The sequence below is a fragment of the Lepidothrix coronata genome, unplaced genomic scaffold (assembly GCF_001604755.1).
Source record: "Lepidothrix coronata isolate B3197 unplaced genomic scaffold, Lepidothrix_coronata-1.0 Scaffold31, whole genome shotgun sequence".
Classification (NCBI taxonomy): Eukaryota; Metazoa; Chordata; class Aves; order Passeriformes; family Pipridae; genus Lepidothrix; species Lepidothrix coronata.
Genome location: NW_016690211.1, coordinates 8,904,632 through 8,920,474, shown reverse-complemented (window position 1 = coordinate 8,920,474; position 15,843 = coordinate 8,904,632). Strand labels below are relative to the sequence as shown.

The window sequence follows — 15,843 nt, the reverse complement described above, 5'->3', positions numbered from 1 at the left end:
ACTATTCAAAACTGTGGTTTCGCATGTTATCTGTAAAAATGTTTTGCTAGTTTGCCAACATTTGTCTTCAAAATAGCAGACAGAAACACTTAAACAGGAGAAGTTCACTAGACATACTTTTAACATTTTTAGTGTATCTTATGTACAGTAAAGATAGCTGGATTTATATTTAGTAGTAACCAGAATAGTTTTCTTTATGCAACTTGCTGTTCATCAATATATATTTAAATTATGCCTTAAGTACATTTCTTTCTTAGGGCATATTTCTTCTGATGCTTGTCTAAGATATAAAATAGCAATTACCAGTTACTTATTAAAAAACCCCACCACAGTATTTCCAAAGTTTTGCATATAACTGGTTACAGTAAACCATCAGTAGTAGTATTATATTTCATACAATACATTTATGTGCTGCCATGTCCAACACTTAAGTCGTGACTTCCCACTGACTCTTAAAACAATTCAGTGATTTCCTTCTCTGCCACTACTCTCTATTGGTCCATTTGCTCTGTTTAAAGAGAGGCCAGCTTCTTCACTACAGCTTGACCTGTTGCGTGTATCTGTACTGGCCTTATGATCTGTCTATTTTCCAACATTCTGAGCATTGTTCCAGAGAAGATCTGTCAGGTAAGTGCTCCTCTCACTGTCACTAGTCATTCTCAGATGAGTGCTTATTTCTAGTGCTGTTCTTTGCTGAAGGAATCACTGCTTTTTTCTGTTGCAACTTTTGCCTGTTCTGGTTCCCTCATCACAGCCTAGATCTTTGCAGGATAGTTTTATTACTCCATTCTCCCTTCTTGTCATGCCCCGTAATTCCTATTCCCTTCACCACTATTGGTTTTTAAGACTACTTTTTCTAAAAACGTTCTGTGTTTCTTTCATGAAAATAAATTCTGTGTCTTTTGTCACTCCTTTCTTATCTTCTGCTCTCGGTACACTCAGTTTTTTGTTGCTTAATATCCATGTTTTGCAAGCCAGGCTTTACATCAGCTTTACACTGCAGTCTGCAAGACAGACACCACGATGTCACAATACAGCTGCTTAAGGTGGTCTGTTTGCCTCCTGTCATTAGCAGTAACTATCTAATGTGGCAAATATCACTACTTACTCATTGAATCCAAAAGCAGAAATTATCCATATACCTCAATAACATGTCAGACTACGTTACTGAGAGGATAATAAATTAAATTAATTATTTTTTTCACAGCAGTATTTAAAAATGCTAGTGAGATGTTTGTTTGGAGCATGAATAATATCCTGAGATTTTTTTTTTATACTTCTATCACCATGTATTTGGCTTGGTATGCTTTTTAAATGTTTAATGAGCAGATGCATTTGGGAAGTGTTATGTCTGCAGTAGGAAAATAAAAATCCTTTTGGTTCAAGGATGCTGTTTTCTGGTTAAATAGTGTTTCTGTAGTGTGAAAAAAAGTATTGATTTACTTTCTGGTTAATTGTAAAGTTACTTCATTATTTGACCTCTATGGAAGATAGATAAGGTTCTTGAACAGCTTGGGAATTTAAGAGCCAAATGTCTTATGTACGCTAATAAAAATCTGGAGTTTCCTCAGATTTAATACTGATTACTTCAAATCAGAATCAAATTCTTGAACTAGAATGTACAGCCGTTGCTGGTTCCAGGTGTAAAACCAATCTTTGCTGGTTTACAAGTAAGATGAGAAGATTAAAAAGAAAAAAAGTATCACTAAAATTAAACTACTCAGTTTAATTTTATAAAGCTAGCAAATAATTAAAACCAACTTTTTTTTTTTACTACGTTCAAAATACGGTTAAACCGTACCGCTTGGAACTTATGCAGACTAGATTAATATGTGAGTGTTGTTTTGTATCTGCAAATGAAATATTTTAAAATCTCATATTAAAACTTGCATGTACTTTTATTTTTCTTTTTATAAAATGTATCTCTTGGATCTGTATTAATAGTAATAATGCATTAGTATATCTCATGAAGTTGTGTATATGCTAACATATAAAATGTGTTTTTCTAGGCCTTCAGGTGGAGGCAAATATTGTCTTGGAGAAAGAAAGCGCTATCGCTCCTGTAATACTGACGTAAGTAATTTTTGTTTCACTGTGATCAACTTGACTTTTTTATGTTTTAGCAGCAATGGATGCATTTTTTTTCCCCAATTCAGAGAAGCTGTGGATTCTCCGTTTAATTGACAAACAGTTGTCCTGAAAGGCACATCTATATTGCAGACACCCTAGATGTTCTGCCAAATCTTAGGATCCCAGTCTCAATGTAGGGCTCAGCTGGTGCCTTCCCACTGGAGCCAAGTTCAACTTGACCTTCCACGGTAAAGGTGAACAAGGAGCACTCCACATCAGAGCAAAAATCTGTTTAGCCCACTGTCTTGTCTCCCAGCAGGGGCCAATAACAGATTTTTAAGTAAAAAATTATACGCTTTTGATAGCCAAGGCTTGACTTTTCTATGGATTTACTGTATGAGTGAGTTTCCAGAAGCTGGGTGTCTAAAGATTTCTGGAGCTGCTCATCTTAACTGCACCACATTAAGTCCCACAAATTGAAGTGTCCTCCGTGAATCCACTTTTAAGCCCTCTTACACTTTTTATACCTTTAAAACATGCAGTGCTAATCTGTTACACAATACTTTTATACATTTTGTGAAAATGTATTCTAAACCTGCTGGTTTGCCATCTGGTTATTGTACTACCAGAATGATCATGCAGTTTAATTTTAGAGCTGAGACCATTGAATAGTGACCTACCACTGAAGGGGTCAGACACCATATAAATGTATAAGGTCAAATTATGAATGTCAATTGATGTTCAAAGAATTGCAGAGACCAGTAGATTTTGTTTCAAGATTTATGATAGTCCTTAGTACTTGACATTTTTAATGGAATGGTATGTTGGATTAATGTAAACATTTAAAGCATGCAAATACGTTATTGTTTTTATGAATAAATGTGTTGGTTTTGCATCTTTTCCGTTGAAGTTTATTTTTCAGTGTCAGCATTCATTGCCCATCTGTAATTTTCAACATAGCACTCCCTAAAGCTCCCACTATTCATAATGCAAAAACCTCTTCATTTTGACTTCATTTTTCTTGCAGAGATAAGTTAATTCTGGTTGCCCTTTCTTTTGACCATTTTAATCCTTTGGAAGCAGCAGACACGCTCCTACTAGGCTTGTTTCTCATCAAGTACTTCCAAAGCCATATATGACTTTTGAATTCAAAGGGCATCTGCTAATGGAAACATTGAGATCAGCAGAAAAATAACATTAGCTAATGAGTTCTGGAAACAAAAGTGTGGTAGAAAGAACAAGCTCATCAGAAAATTATTTTCTACCACCAACTACACTGTCTCTAACAAAAGTATATGTGTTTTTCCACCTAAAGTATTTTAATTAAAAAAAATATGAAATGCTAATAGAGTTGCAAAGCACAGTATTTCTCAGTTGAAGTAGGTAATTGATTTGTAATATATATAAGGATGTAAATCTTAAATTTTATTTACTTCTAAAACTGTAAAAGGCTCCTTTTTATATATATGATGAGAAGCATGGTTTGCTTACAAATTATGGGAATATTTTGTCTATATAACTGTGTATACATACTTCTGTAAGTTTCTTGTTCTTCAGTCCTTTCTCTTAATAGAATGTAGACAAAAGGTTCTTGTTGGATCCTTTCATTATGCGTATGTTCACAGGAGTTATTCCTTGCTTTCATAATTTTAATATTTTCAAGCAATTTTTTTCTAAAATGAATTCATATGAGAAGCTACATCTTGAAATCTGAGTTTGAACTGTCATCTTCTCATCTTCTCTGAGGTGTTTGGTAATAGGAGACAATGAGTTCAGTCACTGAAGTCTGCCTGACTCCAGACTTCGAGATAAACCGATGTTTGGTGTGTTCAATAATTTGTTAATACTTTTTTAATTCAAAACGTCTTCTCCTCAGGACCTTCTTCAGACCTGATTTTAAGTTCTCATACATTTGCTAGGTCCTGCCTCATGACTGGCAGTCTCATAAAAGAGCACCTGGAAACACAAGCAGTCTGTTGCCTGACAAGAATTATCAATGTACTGTAGCTGCATGAAAAAAGTGAAATATCTTACCCAGTAAAGAGAAGCAGTTATTGCATGTGGGCTAGCTATTATAAGATCTTGATTAATGTATAATGAGAATAATAATTATTATGTTAATATTTGCGTTGCGCAGTAAATTTTTAGCATCCATGTTCGTAGAGACCCTTTCACTTGAATGCATTTCAGATTCCTGAGAAGTGCTGACTGGCTTAGGTACATAGGAAGACAAGGAGAACTGCCATAATATGGATTCTTCTGTTGCTGATAAAATAGTAATATTTATTAACACCTCTGATGTCTGTCAAACAAATTCTTTTCCAGTCTAAACATGATTTTAATCTGTATTTTTAAATACTGTCTGATGAAGCTTGTAATTTCACCAGGTACTTAAACATTGATAACAATGTTTAATGTGCTGGGGGTGGATTCAAGATTACTTGTCATTATTACTTTGAATCTGCTGATGAAAAATATGAGAAATAGCAAAGAATTCTCTTTCTCTTTAATTCTTTTCAAGATTAATTTAACTTAAATCTACCCTCATTCCAAGTAAAAAAGATTACCTTAGAGTTTTGTAGTTGGTAATGCAAAGCAATGAAAATATAAGTGTAAGTTTTTGTTTGTTGATGCCTGGAGGCTGGTACGCTATCTGTTCTCAGTCTCAGCCTTAAAACAATACTTTTGTCAAGGCTACAAGTAAACAGGAATGATACAGCTCTCTAGAAAATGCTTTATTTTTTTCTTGATGTCTTAGTAACATGTCTCAGTACAGCTGCTTAGTACAGTATAACTGAGCCTACAGTTCTTACCAAATTTTTTTTTCCAGCTGTTTTTAATGTGTTTATAAGGAGGTGGCTGATGGATTGATTATGATGCATAGTTTGACAGGATTCTGAATTTCCAGTTTTATGGAAACTATTATGTAACACTTACCTGTCTTTAAATTACTTCAGCTATTTCGTGCCAGCCTATGGTTGCAAAATAGACACTTCAACTGTAAACTACTAAAGCGAATTTCAGAATTGGAGCCACAAGACAAAGCAGGAAATCATCTTCTAATCTCTTGCGTGATTGTAGTTGTGGTATAAGCATTTAAGCATTTTTTTCATGTTTATATTTGGAATAAATAAACTTTTTTGTCTCATGTTTTAGCCATGTCCTTCAGGGGCCCGTGATTTTCGAGAGAAGCAATGTGCAGATTTTGACAATATGCCTTTCCGGGGCAAGTATTATAACTGGAAACCCTACACTGGAGGTAATGGTTAGCATTGCAAAAATGTTATCTTAATGGGAAATCTTCAAAATTATATGAGTGTTATGTAGAGAGTAATGATTGTAAATAGAATGTTTTGATTAAAATACAATGAGCTAACTTTGTTAAGCTCATACTTTTGTCAGTTGCTGATAATGTTGCAGAAGAGCAACATTTCTCTATCCTGGTAGATTTTGTTTTGCTATGGAGGGGAGCGAGGATCATAAAGACTCCACTTAAAAAATATGGAGCCCTTTTCCACCTGCAGTTGCAATAGAAGAGCTGTAATTTCCTTTCTTTTTTGAGATAGTTTAATCAAGTTTGGTTATGTTTCTGTCATTTTTCAAAGTTCTTCAATTGCCCTTTTATTTTTTTTTCCTGTTCTAAAGCCTGAAAGCTTTAGAAAGTTTTTGCGTTTTATTAAGCTGAATGGTTTTACCAGTGATTTTTGGCTTACAAGCCTAAATGGTTTTACTAATGGTTTTTTAGATTAAAAGCCTAAAAAAGGTAATTATTATCATGGGGTTTGAACTGTACTATAATTCAAATAGGACTGAATTCCTAGTTGACATAGTCTTATCTTGGTTTTCAAATTCACCTTGATATACTTCTAGCACTACAGTCTGTTCTTATTCTTCCTTTTCAAGTAGTATCCTTATTGTTTTAAATTGTTCAGTAATCATTAGGATTGTGTTAACATCATGGAATTTTTATGGAGCCTGCCAACCTTGACATGTCTTTCTATGTGAAATAATCTTTTTTGCAAGAAAGAAGAGTCAAGTAAAGAAATCAGGGGACGTTAAATAAAGCTTATACATTATATGTGTCGGGTATAAGACTAGAAATTTCACATCTGTCTATGCATAATATTTATACCTAAACATTAATTTTTCAAGATTTCTATTGGTTGTATTTCTTTTTTCTTTCATTTGTTTTTGTTGTCCAGGTGGGGTTAAACCATGTGCATTAAACTGCTTGGCTGAAGGTTATAATTTTTACACTGAACGTGCTCCTGCAGTAATAGATGGGACTCAGTGCAATGCTGATTCACTGGATATCTGTATCAATGGAGAATGCAAGGTTACAAATGTTTTGTAGAGTACTTATGGATTACTTTGTTGTGTCTGCTGTCACATACGTTTAATTATGGTACTTGTATATCATATGAAATGGGAGTGTTGACAGGTCAAATTGTTAATAAAAGTGTAAGATTGAGACAAAAAGATAAAAATAAGTATTACATAAAATAGACAAATCATTTGAATTTCAGTAGCTTCTCACAGACATTCACAGAATCTGTCATTTTGTCTCTTTCCTTGCTTTATGGTTTGTGATGAAGAGTTGATGGAAAGAACAACAGATGAACGGATTCTTTGCGCTGTTCCACGGCCTGTTCCATCATTTCAGTTAGAACACCACTCTGGCTGAAAAGCAGTAAATGCGCACATACTGATTTGTTTGTCTCTAATGAGTTAATCTTATTACAAAAATCCTACTGTTAATGTAATTGAAACAGAAAGTTGTCACTAGTGCTCTTTAGTTCTAGGGAAAAGATAATGATGCGAGTATTTGCCATTTACTAAAAGTCCGCCATGTTTTAGTAAACTAGTGAAAAAAATCTCAAGTTGAGAATGAGCCATGAATAAAGTTGGGTGTCTATCATCTTGATGAAACAGTAAGTAGAAATCTAAATGGTTAGAACTATATTGTTTTGTCAGTTGTTTAAAGTATTTTAAATTCTCTTATGATCTATGTATTGCCTGTTTAGAAGATGGCAGATAATATTGTTAGACAGTAAAAAAAGACAGGCAAACAGTTATGTAGCTATCTTCTTCTTCGTATAAATCCTGGAGAAAATTGGCAAGCTGCAATGTTCGTTCTGTTTACAACCTACTTGTTTCATCCTTCTTTCTTTTTTTCCGAAAGGCTCTGTCTTTATTTTAATTTTTTTAAAATTTCTTTTCATCTAATACAGCGTGCAATTCAGCCTTTCACTATGTTTTATTCCTCATTTCTTCTTAGTTTGAAGTCATTTACACTTTACATTCAGACTTACGAAAATTGCAAGTTTTCCCTGCAGGATATGGAAATGTAGGTCTATGAAGTTGTAATGCCTTTCGAAATAGAAATACTGCTTATGCTGTATAAATGTGTAAGGAACTAACAGCAAATGTTTACCTTAACAAAGCAATATAGAGGGCACACAGCTGTTGTAATGTTAAATAACAACATCACTTATCATTTGTTGATAACCATAATAATTATATTGTTTGCAAAACAATGAAATCCCTTCCTGAAAGTCACAGTAGAAATAGAAGGTTCTTATTCATTAAGATTTGATAACAACCCTAAAATGTGGATTCTTCTCCTTTTTTATTTTCTTTCACTGACAAGGAAAACCCACTATAAGTACTGGCTATCAAAAACAGAGTAGATAAAAAGAACTGAATATCTCAAACTTGAGGGAAAAACTTCAAAAGTAGTGGTGCAAGACCATCACCCTGTTAAAATATTTGTTCTTATCTGTTCTCAGCATGTAGGTTGTGATAATATTTTGGGGTCTGATGCTAAGGAAGATAGGTGCCGTGTTTGTGGAGGAGATGGGAGTACATGTGAAGCCACTGAAGGTTTCTTCAATGACTCATTGCTCAGAGGAGGTATGTACGTGTATGTCCATTCTGTTGCACAGTACATTTAGATGACTCTTCAGTAAATACCAGTGCTGCCTTGATTCGCAATATGGCATTGCTGCTGGTCATTCACTTGTACTCCTTTTGCCTCATTGTTTCCTTTTTTTCTGTATTAGTTTGGTATTATCTTAAATACAATGTGTTTCATTACTGAATACTTAGGTCTGTTGGTCTTTAATGCACTAAAAGAAATAAGTGGAAGGTGTTTTGTTATTATTTAGTTATGGCGGTATAGTAAGAATAATGTTGTGTATTATTTTACTGTGTATGGTAGAATCTAGTAGCTAGTCATGCATGACATTTTAGAGTAGCAAAAATCCAGAAATGTTCATCGTATTAAGAACTCAGAAAATGTATACAGGCAATTATTTTAAAACTTAGTTCAAAAAAAAAGAAAATATTAGTCTTGTAATCTTCGTGTTACCAGTTTTAGACTCACTAATACAGGAAAAGGAGTGACACACTGGAGTCGGTTCAGTTCAGTGAGCAATCAGTAAGATTATACAGGTCTGGAGCTCTTGACCCTCTGTGAGGAGAGGTTGAGAGAACTGGGCTTGGACAGTCTCCAGTCCGGAGAATCCCCTGGTTTGTGGTGACCACGTATTAGCCTTCCAATACCTGTGAGGAGGTTATGGAGAAAACAGGCTCTTTGCACTGCTGGGTACCTGGTGGAAGATGAGACAATGGCTGTAAATTGATAGAAGAAAGGTGCTTACCAAATGGAATAAAAAAATATTTTCCCAGGAGGGCAGTCTAGCAGTGGAGCACATTGCCCAGAAAGGTTGTACAGTTTCCATCTTTGGAGTTTTTCATGACCTAGGAGGATAAACTACTTAGTAACTTTGGTCCAATTTGCCCCTGCTTGTAGCTGGAAGTTGGACTTAATGACTGACTGAGGTCCTCACCCACCTGAATTATCCTAGAATCCTAAAGTAATTTTATATGTTAATTGCTTCTGATACACTGATGAAAATACTTTATTAGTGCTTAAAAAAGGTATTCCTGAATACATAAGTTCCTCTTATCAGTTCAAAATTTTTGTGTGAAGTTTAAAGAGCTTTCTTTTATATAATATGAAAGCAAATGTTCAAGTATATTTGAATCCTGTATCTCATAGTAATTTTTTGTTGTAAGTAATTCACTAATGGTCAATTACATTATTTAATATTGATGAATGTAAACAACAACAAATAAAATTTATCTTTGTCTTATAGGATATTTGGAAGTGGTTCAAATTCCAAGAGGTTCTGTGCACATTGAAATAAGAGAAGTGGCAATGTCAAAGAACTATATTGGTAAGAGCATGGTTTAAGTAGCAGACTGTTATTTAAGTCAGAGTTTATGTTGTGATTTGAAGATACATTTTCTGGTTTGACCAAACCATACACAAAGTAGAAGTAGCAGAGGGAATAGTTAGCTGCAAATACTAGGTTGTGATCAGACAGTTACAGCAGTTAGTTAGGATATATTCCCTTGAATGGAGCTGTTGAAATACACCACATATACACCTCCTTGTCCATTCAGTGCAAAGTCGTGTCAAAGTCACTACAGTAGAAGTGTTAGACTTGAACTGAAGTGGATGAGGAAACAGTACTCAATATGAGGAAATAAATAATCTACTGTCCCACTGTGAAGTAATGTCATCCATCTGGGAATTCTCTTAAGGGATTATAATGTTTTAAAACACAATTTTATTTTATCAGCAACCATAGTTACTTAAATGCTAACAATGCCATCTCCATACTTCAAGGCAATTTAATGTACTCCTTCCACAGTGTTGTTGTTGTAGGGACTAGATGCCATTCCTGGTTTATAGATAAGGAAAATGAGATGCAGAAAAACTGTGTGATTAAGTGAGATCACTCAGGAAACCTATTGTAAAGCACAGGATTAAATTCAGATTCCCAGATTATTATTAATTTCTTTAAAGACTATTAAATGTTTTTGTTTAATAATGGTATTTACAAATCCGACTTAGTCAAACTCAAGACAACATGCATTTCCGAAAGTTTCTGTAGCTTAGTTTGAATAACAGTCAGGTGACAGTGGTGCAAGAACACCAATTTCTTAGTCAGAAGTAGATTAGAGATCTGATTAGTTCTACAGCAAACGAACAGATTAACACTACTTGTTTAAGCTGAAAAGCAGCTGCAGGGGCTACTTATGCCAGTCTGTAGTCCATGTAGTTGGTATATAACACTAACATTTGGGAAGGGATTTGTGATATTTGTGAGTTAGAAAGGCAATTATCCTCATAGTCACATAAATTCCTAAGTGGATTATAGTGACAACGATGGTACTGTTGAATACCTACCTTTCTTTCTGCCTGCAACCCCTTCTGAAATTCAGCAGATATTCAATCTCCTTCAATTCTGCAGGAATAATAACACTACTAGCAATTGAGTGCTTCTATTCTTTCAGCATCATGTTCTCCATGGCCCCTCCCCCATTTCAAAATATACTATGTGTAAGTGTGCTTCTACATCCTGTAGTGACATTTCAAACAGCGGTGGTTGGAGGGAGGTATAGTATTGTCGTCATTTTCTGGAATTTCATGGACAGGTGGAAACCAGAACAAAGATGCTCCTACAATTGTTTGTTATTCTTCTGTAGGAATAGAGCAGAGGAAAGTGATCTGGAAAAGCATTTTGATTGGCACAATCTGAATAAAATGAATGGACGATGGAAATTTTTTGGCTTAAATAGAAAATACAACTTCATTTATATTTAATCTGGCCGCAGATCTAAAAATGTACAGTTGTACATAAATACTTTTTTTTATGTGCTTGTCACAATTTAAAGGGATTTTCTGAGTTCCAGGCTCTCTCCTCACTACTATGGTTCATGACACAATACAGTGACTACACAAATAGGGAATTCCTCTCTATTACTAGTTTCTTGTTTATCATCTCCTTCTGGTACTACAGAACTTCTATAGACAATAAGGAACTTAAATTACTTTGAGAATTCCAGGTAAGTGAATGTGTCAGATCTAGTTTCTTTACTCTAAACACGTGACTATTTCCAAAGTAAATCCAGGCAAGTCAGTGCAGTTGGATTTATGCTATGGAAAGATGTTCATTTTTAGACCCTTTGGTGCTGAGGGAAATGGTTACTAATCCCTGCTGAATATTGCTGTCATCAGCTGAACATTACTGCCTCTCCCACTGTCTCTTGCTTGTATGAATGCTCTCTGATATGTTTCAGAAAATTCAAGTATCATTGAGACATTTTCTGTAACTGTTTAAGGTAAACCAACTGCCCACATGCATGCAATTGAGAATAAAACATCACACAACCAAAGTTGTCTTAATACTTAACGTTATGATATGAATTCTTTCCCTATCCAGTAAAGTCAGTTATATGTCTCAACAAAAAATGACAAGCTTTTTGATTATGTATTTCCAACCATCATTTTCCCTTTAAAAACATGTTTTATTTAAAGTAAATATATAAGCGAAATATGTGTATTGGTAATCTTCACCTTAAGTCAAGAAGTCAGTATCTAATTAACAGAATATTAATCTTAAGAGCCAATGTCAATTTCATATTTAGAAATTTATTGCGATATTATTGATAAAATATCAAATACAAATCCCTGAATAATATGTCCATCCTAGTGGTTCGTTAGCTATGAAATATCTGTTTTATCTACAGTTCTTTTATGGTTCAAGGCTGTAAATTAGGAACAATAAAATATCCTATCAGATCAAGTACCTAATACTTAGATTTGTGGTAGAAATATCTTGTGTTTATGGTTTAATAAGGAAAAAAAATAGTGGACAAAGGAAAGAAAACAAGAGCTGATTGAAGTCATGTGTCAGACTAAATGTGTCAGACTTCTCTATTTTCCTCTGGACATTATCTGAGATACTTATTCCATGACATGGTTTCTTAATCTAAAGATGAGGTTGATTATACATTTCAGACATGCATCTATTTTATGTAGATCAGCATACATTGCTCATGGGCTCAGTTTTTAAGTTTAAGATATATTGTAAGTTGTGTGAGGCTTTCTGGTTTGTTCCATATAGCATCTGCACATTGAAACCTGCAAAGTACATCTGCATATTGAAGATTATTGCAGAGGTGAAACTGCTGGTTTGCATGAGGGATCTTTTGACCAGGGCTAAAGAAAAGGTTTTATATTGCTTGAAAAAACAATGATATAGAGCTGAAGTTCACATACTTCTAACAGATTAGTAGACTAATTTACAATGACTTCTCCATTATAAATGCTGCTTCCAATTTTTAGGTGGCTTGTATTTTTTTTTAAGCTTTAAAATCTGAAGAGGATGACTACTATATTAATGGTGCCTGGACTATTGACTGGCCAAGAAAGTTTGATGTTGCTGGAACAGCTTTCTATTACAAGAGGCCAGCAGATGAACCAGAGTCTTTGGAAGCACTAGGCCCTACTTCAGAAAATCTCATAGTCATGGTAAAGTTATAATTAATATATTTGTGAAATTTGAAATATGTATTTGTGTTTTGAGAAAAGGCAAGGCCATGAATGAAATAAAAATAGGTTGTGTTTTCAAAAACTGTACGGCTTGCTTAGCTGGGACTTTGCATGAGTGTTTTTAAAACGGCTTTCCTACCTTTCAAAACTGACTGCAAACATTGTAATGAAATAGGGAAAGAGTCAGAAGAGCACCAGGGAGTGTCACAGAAAATGCCTCATCTCTGTTAAATGTGGTTCATGCTAATGGTAGCAGAAATCGTAAATGAGCCATACATTTTATCTCTGCATGCTGCTGATACGTGATAGTCCCTGACAGTTCTGTAGATGTGAGTTTTAAGCCTGGCCTGAGTGCGACGTATATATACTCTTACCACAGAAAGAGTATCATTACTTGACTCATGTTAAAGTATATTGTTGTGACATACATTGCTCTGAATAGATTTTATAAGGTATGAGGATGTAACAGAAGGTGTGACCAGGATCCTGATACCCTGTCTCTGGCAATAGGCAATAGTGAGTGAGCCTGCTGTTTCACTGCTACGTTGAGGAGTGATACTTTCCCAGTATAGTCTGTCAGGTGCCAGATTTGCAGTTCAGGAGCTACCTGAGCCAGATGGGATATTTTTTGTGTAGAATAATTGTTGCATGGATATTCACATTTTAGGCAGCATTTTCAAACACCTGAATCATCTTTTTATCTTCTGTAGCTGTTGATAAGCTAGAGAGTCCATACAGAATGAGTATACAATTATTATAGTGCCTTTTCTCATTCAGTCAGTGTCACTGACCTTCTTTCTGCAAGTTCTCTGCTCTTTCATCCAATGAGGGTAGGCAGAAGCGCTTCTGAAAAATGTAACAGAAAGTAGAAATGGATTAGAAGTAGCGCTAAGATGAGTCAGATTGTTGCATCTAAGATGATTATATATTACTAGCAATGAAAAAAATGTCTGTTAGAGAGTCAAAGGCTACTGTTGGACAGGGTGGAAGTGCAGTACAACAGTGAGGGTAGACAAAAACTCATGGTGATTGATGCACTTTTGTGTATATCATGTGCAGTGATGTGGCTTCGGCAAGAGTTTTGATATTCCTTTAAAGGAATCACAGGTCTGATTCCACCAAGCATATGCTGTTGGCTGCATTAAGGAAAAACAATTACCTCAGCAACAGTCTGTTGTTGTTACTATTATTACTATTACTGTAGTTGCTAGAAGTGCTAACAAGGGCAGAGTTAGGTTCATAGCTGCTGTGTGGCTTGTACCCCTCACAAGATTTCAGTTAGAACTGCTACATGTTTGCACAGTAATGTCCTTGTCCAACTTTGAGCTCCCATAGTTATTCAGCTCTCAAATTAATTTCCATGAAGACATTAATTTTATGAAAACTAGCTTTTTAGAACAATTTTTTCAGGAATAAAGAACTGATGGAAATTATAAAGTTGTGTTAAGGGAGAAAAAAAAAGATAAAGCTCACCTTAGACAATAATACTTTTGTATATGTTTTAAAAGTTAGTACAGATTCTTGTGGGAATACCTAAAAGAACTACTGTGACTTCCTTTATTGCTTTGTTGCCTCTGACAGGACGTAACACATGCCTAGAATAAATGTCACTGTGTTTGCCCTCTGCTTGCCTGTTTTAATGGTATAACCAGTTGTTTTCAACTACAGATTCTGCTACAGGAACAAAATTTGGGTATAAGGTATAAATTCAATGTTCCCATCTCTCGCACTGGCAGTGGAGACAATGAAGTTGGCTTTGCATGGAATCACCTGCCTTGGTCAGAATGTTCTGCCACTTGTACTGGAGGTAAGACACCAGGCAGTCAAGCTACAGAGTAAACTGAATTGCAAGATACACTTTACCGTATAGTTATGTAGGTGACTAATTGAAAACATTTCTTTCAGGCATACCTCAAACCTTAATGAACATTTATTTTAATCACAATGGATTTTATTGTTTTCAAGTACATTTAATATGTTCAGATCTTTTGATTAAATACAGTGTATCTTGGCACAGTATCTCTCTCTGCTGATACTTCTTCTGAGACCCTCTTGAAGTTGGTATGTTTGATTTTCACAGGAGCTTTGTTGATAAAGGACATCAGAAGTTTTGAGTAAGGAGATTAAAAACCAGAAGGCAAAACAGGCACCCGTTATTAAAGAGATGTGTCTTTGTGTGTTTGTAGGTATGTTTCACACAATCTTAGTCAGTCCTCCTGTCCTCCAGCCACCAAAGTTTAGGATGCACACTGGCAGCTCCTCTATAGCAGATGATAACAATTGGATTATACTTGCTAGCCCATAGCAATATGAGAGAATTGTTGCCCTTTGGCAGCAGTGGGGGATTTGTAGGTTGTCCCATGTGAATCATCATGGGTGGCTTTTGCCCACAATTTACTATATTCCTAATCCTCCCTCTAGTGGCCACCAATGCAATTCTTTACCTCTGGCTGGGAGAGCAGGACAGTTGGCTTCCTTCAAAGCCAACACCATTGCTGCTGCAAGGAACTGGTGAGTAGAAGTGCTGTGTGAACAGTATCTTTCTTCTCTCTGGAGACTGAATGAATCATCTCCCCAACATGCCTCTGTTTCAGAAGATATGGGAGAGTGCTTTAAATCCATCTCAGAATTTCAGTTTCTACTGCACTGTGAATAGCCCACAGCAAGAGGAAGATACAATATTTTTTTAAAGAACCTTTGGAACAAATATTTTTCGCTTTCTTGTTTTCTGACTTTTGGAAGCATTCATGTTTAGAACCACGATAACTCACCCTTCTGCTGGAAGTTGCTGTGGCCGTTACTACTTGTGTGCGGTGTAAATACAGTTTAGCCATACATAATACACAAAGGATAGCATGAATTCTTTTCTCTGACACTAGAGAAGGTCTTGAAACAAAATAGACAAAGATGCCAACTTTCTCCAGTATTTTTATTGTTCATTTGTTAGATTCCTGAGTTACAGGGTGCTTTTTTTAACTTCAGTTTTAGTAATAATAACTGTGGTAGGGAAAGGAACATTTTAAAGTAGAAGTATAAAGAAGGGAAGTGCCTAGCTCATAGCAAAAGACAGTTCCAAGTATCAGAACCTTAGGGGTATTGTCAAGTCCTATTTTTTATGATGGCAGTGAGTTAATGATCTGTCTGATGTCATGGGAAATTTTCCACTGATTTAGGTAGAGGTAAGATTTTAGCCATGGATCTTCTGTCATGAAGATCATTGTTATTTCACACATTTGACAGTATACAATGAAAAAATAATTGGCTCTGAAGGAGTAGGCACTTGTCTAGATTAAAAAAATTGGATGTAATTATTAACTTTCAAGGGAAGATTTGTGAATCCCTAAAAATGGCTTGTATTTATTATT

At 35.1% G+C, this 15,843-nt stretch overlaps 1 protein-coding gene across 6 annotated transcripts in view; it reads left to right on the top strand.

Annotated features, from left to right (window-relative positions):
- The window catches only part of ADAMTS6 (ADAM metallopeptidase with thrombospondin type 1 motif 6), a 147,805-nt gene that overhangs the window by 104,787 nt on the left and 27,175 nt on the right, over positions 1 to 15,843 (top strand). For all 6 annotated transcript variants that reach the window (XM_017811375.1, XM_017811370.1, XM_017811372.1 and 3 more), the window contains 7 exons: positions 2,010 to 2,073; positions 5,227 to 5,329; positions 6,273 to 6,406; positions 7,860 to 7,983; positions 9,231 to 9,311; positions 12,294 to 12,457; positions 14,147 to 14,285. In XM_017811375.1, the coding sequence (XP_017666864.1) occupies positions 2,010 to 2,073; positions 5,227 to 5,329; positions 6,273 to 6,406; positions 7,860 to 7,983; positions 9,231 to 9,311; positions 12,294 to 12,457; positions 14,147 to 14,285 (809 nt within the window). The remainder of the gene's footprint in view (positions 1 to 2,009; positions 2,074 to 5,226; positions 5,330 to 6,272; positions 6,407 to 7,859; positions 7,984 to 9,230; positions 9,312 to 12,293; positions 12,458 to 14,146; positions 14,286 to 15,843) is intronic.